Here is a 7,126-nt window from a genome sequence, read left to right on the forward strand (position 1 = left end):
GCTGCGCAGTAGACTTTCGCCACGCCGCCATATTAGCCATATATCGTCCTTCCGCCTTCGTCGTTGAATTCTCACCGGTTCAAATACCCGTTTGCGACAAGTGTGTGCAATATTCGTTTCCGACAGTGACGGGGATTATTTGTGCGTGAGGTGATGCGTGCGGAAGCCAGATTTACTTGCGATCTTGTCGACGAATGTTCTCGATCATCTCTTTCGTGCTTTTCGTTGCGATCGAGCACAGTGGAATCGCGAAGTTAGCCGCGTTCGCGGAATACCGGAGGCTAAATGAGGTGAATTTTGCGTTTCTTGTCGACCTGGCTCGTCGAAATTATATGAATATATATTTTCGTACGTATTGAGTCTCATATGTATGTGTAATGTGCTTCAGGTGCAGTAAAGGGAGAAAACGAAAGCGGAGGATGCTTAGCCAATGGATCTTCAAAGTGTCCAGCAACGGCCGCGGATGAACTTTCCGTCTTCACTGTTCGGACACAAAGGCAAGACTGAGTAATTGGATCGGATTTATCAGGTACGCATTTCATTTTTGACTCGTTATGCGCCGTCTTGGCCTTCGAGATCGTATTTTAGGCAGTAGGTCGTACAGTCCATCGAAAATTCCGCGCGTTGTGCACTGTTGTACGGGATTTACGCGATTCGTAGCACGGCTGCTCGCGCAAACGTATAGCGTCTTTCGTCGTCAATTTCGTGAATTCAAACGCGCGAGTGCGACAAGTGTCTGCGATGCTTGTTCGGAACAACGACGCGGAATTGATCGTGCGTAAAACAATGCGTGTGGCAATTGAATTTTCTCACGATCTTGTCGATGAACGTTCGCGATCGTTGTCGAGCTCCGGGTAATTATTTATTAGAATACCATACCCACTTTTTACATTGTTATTACATTGTTATACATCGGTGGAACATATTTGATATTATTTTATTATTTCAAATATTTCGTATTAATTATACAATGTGATGTCAAAAGGCAAGAAGTAAAAAGAGGTTTTTACTAGCGTGGTTTTTTTACATAATCTTTATTCAATTATTAATCTTTATTCATTTATTCGTACTTATTATCGTAGTACATTTCGCGCTTTGCTTTTGGCATCTCTGGCACTTGTTCGACACGGTATTATTTGCATGATTCTTTTTAACGTAATTAATAATTATTAGCGTGGGGTATTTTTGATATTCCAACATTATGTCTCAATTTTTATTATTTCTTTTAATGATTCTTATTTAAATAAAGATTCATAGAATATTCTATATATGTTCCTTAAAAATACATGCACATTTCCTTAATATCGTAAAATAATTTGTGTTATTTAAGCACTATATTCAAATAACTTTTGTTCCGAAATTGATTCAGTGGTATATTTTATGGTACAATTTTCATCGCTTTTTTTCATTTTACTAAATGTTCTTCTACTAGTAATAATATTGGTAATAGATTGTCTGAATGACAATAGGAATTGACACACACACACACTTTTCTATGATAAAATTTATGCAGATATTATAAGATTATATTTAACAAATTTTGATTTTTAATTTAGATAATTTTTACCCAAATGCTTTATATTTTTTTAATAATGTTGTGAATACACGAATAGTTAAAATTATTTGGGTACAAAAAAATTCGAGATATAAGTCAAATGAGTACCCTTATATTAACGAGATATTAATAATTAAATTTTTAGAAAATACAGAATATAAGGAATTGTTAAATTTTATATAATAAATTTTTTAGTATAAAGGTATAATTCTTTAAAATCCCATTATTATCAGATTCAATTTATCTCGAACAGTTGGTACACGAGAAACTTTTATATTTACACATATAAAAAATTACAATAATGCATGTATTTTATTATTATTAAATATATTCCTTCGCGTAACCACTATGAATTGCATAAGGAAATCATTTTATCCGTTTATTTTTAATAAGAGATGATTTTTAGTGATGTGGCAGAACACATTATATTTTCTCGCGAATTTTAATACTATATTAAAGATGTGATAAAAATGGTAATTGTAATTGACACACACATGCTACCAAAATTATTACTATTGTAAGTAGTCTGAAAGATTCGGGATTCAGACCCTCCTTTAACAAGACTACTGGTATTGATGGATTGCTTAACTTTTCTTTGCAAATGGACTTTGTGAATTTGACATAGAATCAGAAAACATTATTATATTCGCTCTCCATTGAAAATTGTTCTTTTTTGTATCGAATAATAACTGCACAAGAGACTTTGATGTGATGAAATTATTGAAATAAGTATCTTGAATGCGATGAAAGTGCTGTTATAAATATATTAATGACTTTTTATCGCGACATTATTAAGTTTTATATTCGCAGATTATTAATTAATAGTAACTATGATCTAATTGTTGTTAGTATTTCTTCTGCGTTTATCAATTTTTCATTAAACATTGGTTTAGAAAAATTTATGTTATAATACGTATTTTCGACATTTTTGTATAATCCCACATTATTAAAATTTTTTAATTATTCTTCTGTACTGTATTTTCATTTTTATTATATTTTGAACAGCATTTATAATTGTATATTGTTTTGTAAATAGTTATTTTAATTGTAATATCGAATTATATAAAAGATTACGATAAAGAATAATATTAAAAAAGTTATTGCAATTTCATTAACCAAATACAATAAAATAATTAAGCATAAAAATAAAAAATAAATTAAAAATAACACTTACCTACAAAAACGGGCTACTAAATTTATTATAGTATCTCGTTTTTTTTTCATGGATGTGTATGCAAAGAACGGAGGACCGCCAATATAATTGACGGGGGTGGTGGAGGACCTCTATAACTCGTTCCTGCTAAATTATATCTAATTGACAATATATATTTAAAAAAGTTTGAATTTATTAAAAGTCTCTATAATTGTTAGTAATTATAGAGACAGTAATTCACTTAATTGTTTGAATTTTCAATTTCGTTTATTAAAATTCAACAATATTTTTTTTAATTATATAGGACATAGGACATGCGAAATTAAAATGTTTTCGTTCAAGGATCCATTAAACATTGGATAGTCGGTACGCTTTTATTCTGAGAATTTAGTATAGATACGAACCACGTATCTACTTTCGACGATACGATTTTATCGATAGTGTCAGAAAGTGTACATGGTAATAGTCACGTAGTTCCCAAACTGAAAATGAATGTATTGGCGGTAGTGTACGGGAGATTTCGATGGTGATAGGAAAAAGCAGGAAGAGGCCGGCATGGCCTCTATGAACTTTCCATTATTCACATGTGATTTGTGTCATTATGCGACGTATGCGTTTATATGCGCATAGGAACCGAGCTGATAAAAAAATTACACTTTCACCCATTCATATTTTCATCCATTTCGGACATATCTACTTCAATTAGATAACGCTATAAATAATTTTCTGTAAACGAATTCTCGATCCTTCGCGCACAAATAAAGTTTTTGGCACGGTTGCACTAAGGTTATTTCCACTTTAAGCGAGGCTTAAAATTCTGCATCTCTCCCACTCTCTCGGCTTTAAAGAGAGAAAGTGAGTTTTAAGTCGCTTAAAGTTAAAGGGTACTTTCCATTTGATGACACAAGTCGACACTAATCGACACAAGCGTTCTATTTTTCTTGACATTCACAGAGTGACAAAGATAGAACGACACTTGTGTCCACTGTATCATCAAATGGCTGGAAAGCACCCAAAGAGTAGCGTGAAATCGAGCCTTATAAAAATATTTACATCGTCATTTATAACATTGTGTTTATAATAATATTTATAACGTTTATGCCTATATTCTTAATGATGTAATAAATCGTAATTACACAAAACATGTAATTTATATTTTTATCCTTCGGAGACCTTACTGGCTGATTACTGTTTTGTTACATGCACATTTTAATAAGTTTTTTGTGAGCCTGAATAGAACTTTACGTAACGATTTTCTTTACGTATCTTCGAGAATTTTCAAGTTTTGTAACGGTTCGACTATCGACCCAGTAATTAGTTTCCTATAGTTTGCTTTCGAGCGGATGCACGTCGCACGTGGTGTGAGTCTTATCGCATAATCCCATTGTCGTGGCATCTTCCAGCAGACCACAATAGTGAGCAGAATTTATACGAGAAGTTGTTTGTTCCCTAGCCTGCTTTTTCTGAAGATGACCATCACGCTTTACACTACTGAGGTAAAATAAAGAAAACGGAAGAATACAGTAAAATTTTGATTTTGTTGTTCAATTGACGCTTGTTGAAGTTGTGATCAAGCCGGTTTCTTTAATGGTTTTATCGCGAAACAAACAAGAATCTTTCGTCATTTTGCTTAATCATTCTCATTATCACAGCGCTCAGCAGCGCTCGGCAAGATTCAAACAACAAGATTCTTTTTTGTACAGAAATTTATTTTTAGTTCAAACCAAATCTAGAAAAACAATATTCAACGTTTAAAATTTTAAGAAAGCTTCGGAAAACGTCACGCGAAATTTTCATGGTTAAACGTTCCAGTAAATTACATGTTCAGTGTTCGATAACTTTATATTACACGAGTATAGAATAACTGTTATGTAAATATAACTTTATTTTTGCGAAAAAATGGAGAAAATCCATTATACTTATAGAAATATAATTGATAGGGTTATTTTATTGAAGTAATTTTTATTTGCCTAAGATGAATGAAAGTATGTCATCAGAAGAAGAGGTGCTCACTGATGTTTCTTGCGAGATATCTAATTACGATAACAATGGTGAGGTATTATCCCATAAACCCTCTTCTTTAGAGGATCAATCTAAGGGAGATCAACATAAGCAGGAAGGTCAACCTAAGAAGGATCAACCTAACGAGGATCAACCTAAGGTAGCTCAACCTCAGGTGGATCAACTTAAGGAAGATCAACCTAAGGTAGATCAACCTAAGGAAGATCAACCTAAGGAAGATCAATCTAAAGATCAATCGAAGGGGGATCAATCTAAGGAGGAGTGGTTAGATATAATTGGTAATGGTCAGCTGATGAAGAAAATCATAAAGAAAGGCACAAAAGACGTAAAGCCAATACAAAAAGATGTATGTACACTAACGTTTACTGGTGTGCTTGATGATGGCATAGTGGTGGAAGATCAAGATAATGTTTCGATACAATTAGGAGATTTTGAAGTAGTACAGGTATTATAACTATTATTATAACATTGTTACTTGTATTATAACTGTCAGTATCTCATTTACAATATATCAAACTATAGGGATTAGACCTAACAATTGTATTGATGGAATTGGGTGAAATTGCTGAAATAAAAATCGATCCTAGATTTGCTTATGGCACACGTGGAGAAGGATCAATACCACCTAATGCTACTATTACATACACAGTTGAATTGAAAGCAATAGAGGATAGTCCTGATATAGAAAGTCTAAGCGTCAAGGAAAGGAGAGAACTAGGGTAATCATTTTATTTATGATCTTTATACACACACACACACACACATAATTGAAGGTTAAGACTGTATGTTATTTATCTCTTTAATTTCTTTTCATTATAATGTACATTATTTCTTTGTAGTAACAAGAAACGCCAACGTGGAAATTGGTGGTTTGTTCGCAAGGAGCTTAATTTTGCAATACAGTGTTATCAGAGAGCATCAGAGTATCTACAAATAGATGGTATGAATTGGAATGAAGAAAATGAAGAATCAGGGCCGATTACCGATAGCCAATTGCAGGGACTGTTGGATGATTGCATAAAAGTGTATAACAATTTAGCGGCTGCATTAATTGAGATGGGATCTTACAACACAGCTTTAGAAAATATAGAGAGAGTTCTGAAGTATCAACCAAAAAATTTAAAAGCTCTATTTAGAAAAGGTAGTAAAAAATCTCATCTAAAGTTCTTATTGTTATTTTGTTTTTTTTAATGTGTTAATTTTTTCATATTTATGAATTATATTTTACCCAAGTGTATATATCTTTTTATATATATCTGTATTATTTTTACAGGAAGGATATTAAAAGCTAAAGGGAATTATGGAAAGGCTTATATGGCTTTCCTTGAAGTGCAAAAGATAGATCCAGATGTGAAGTCGTTGCAAACAGAATTAATGACTTTAAAAGAAATAATTTTAAAACAGACTGAGAAAGAAAAGCATCTGTATGCTAAAATGTTGGGTATAAATAAAGAGACTGATAAGTCGTCAAAGAATATAAAAGTAGAAGAAAAAAGTAAACTCGCTAAAGGAATTCTATGGACTGCGATTGGAGCATCTGCTGCTGTTATTGGTATACTTGTACACAGATTTGTTTCATGAAGAAAACAGAAAATGGATAAAGACAAACCAGAGTTAATGAGGTGCAGGACAAGTTGTATTTTTTGTGTTTTTAATTAACAGAAATATATAATTAAATATATTAAGTTTTTTAATTACATATCAAGTTATATATTTCTAACGATACAAGCATATTTGGTAAATAAATGGTAAATATAAATGCACGAAACGGTTCTCTTCTAATTATGTTTATATTTATATATATATGTATATATTATATGCATATGTTTATACACATACAAATTGATACAATACACAGAATTTATAAAAGAATTACTGATTTATATTTACGTCGCAAATAATTCATATAAGATGTTTATGATAGTTCACACTTATTACTGGTTTATATTTATATTACAAATAATAATTATGACTTTATGATGACTAAAACATATATACGTGTTATGATTTAATGATAGATTATTAAAAATTATGAAAGTTTACAGTTTTCTTTATATTTTAGTATGCTCTATTAAAGATACATATGATTATTGAATCCTTTAATCTTACACAAATGAAGATCGAACGAGTTCTCGATTTCTTCTGGTCTTTGCACGTATTTTAAACGATACACGTACAAAATTAAAATATTTGTATGTTAATAAATTTCACTAATTTCCATCTTACATATGCATTGTTAAATAGAAAGTGTAAAATAATGGGGAGGAATAAGATAAAAAAGGAAGCTTATTAACTTTTTAACTAGCTTAACTGATTAGGACTTTGATTCAGCTATACGTAAAATTTAGATCTGTATAAAAAAAAAACGTTCAAAATTTAATTTGGGATTAATATTA

The 7,126-nt window shown here is 31.4% G+C and overlaps 1 protein-coding gene across 2 annotated transcripts; it reads left to right on the forward strand.

The window, feature by feature from the left end:
- Window positions 1-3,158: 3,158 nt before the first annotated feature.
- On the forward strand, window positions 3,159-6,455 carry LOC108766960 (peptidyl-prolyl cis-trans isomerase FKBP8). 2 transcript variants are annotated; one of them, XM_018516553.1, is made up of 6 exons: window positions 3,159-4,204; window positions 4,684-4,869; window positions 4,900-5,175; window positions 5,253-5,449; window positions 5,570-5,871; window positions 6,004-6,455. In XM_018516553.1, exons 1-6 carry the CDS (start codon window positions 4,178-4,180, stop codon window positions 6,309-6,311), a joined length of 1,296 nt encoding a protein of 431 aa, XP_018372055.1. In that variant the 5' UTR covers window positions 3,159-4,177; the 3' UTR covers window positions 6,312-6,455. The 2 variants fall into 2 exon arrangements, with proteins under 2 accessions (XP_018372055.1, XP_018372054.1); XM_018516552.1 differs by having other exon boundaries at window positions 3,160-4,204; window positions 4,684-5,175.
- The last annotated feature ends 671 nt before the right edge of the window (window positions 6,456-7,126 follow it).

This window comes from Trachymyrmex cornetzi, unplaced genomic scaffold (genome assembly GCF_001594075.2).
Source record: "Trachymyrmex cornetzi isolate Tcor2-1 unplaced genomic scaffold, Tcor1.1 scaffold641, whole genome shotgun sequence".
NCBI lineage: Eukaryota > Metazoa > Arthropoda > Insecta > Hymenoptera > Formicidae > Trachymyrmex > Trachymyrmex cornetzi.

Bases quoted from the DNA above. Each gene is read 5' to 3' on its own strand.
- LOC108766960 (XM_018516552.1), top strand. From the start codon at position 4,178: ATGACCATCACGCTTTACACTACTGAG. The intron at 4,205-4,683 runs GTAAAATAAAGA...TATTTGCCTAAG, and splicing joins TCACGCTTTACACTACTGAG to ATGAATGAAAGTATGTCATC. The intron at 5,176-5,252 runs GTATTATAACTA...ATCAAACTATAG, and splicing joins GAGATTTTGAAGTAGTACAG to GGATTAGACCTAACAATTGT.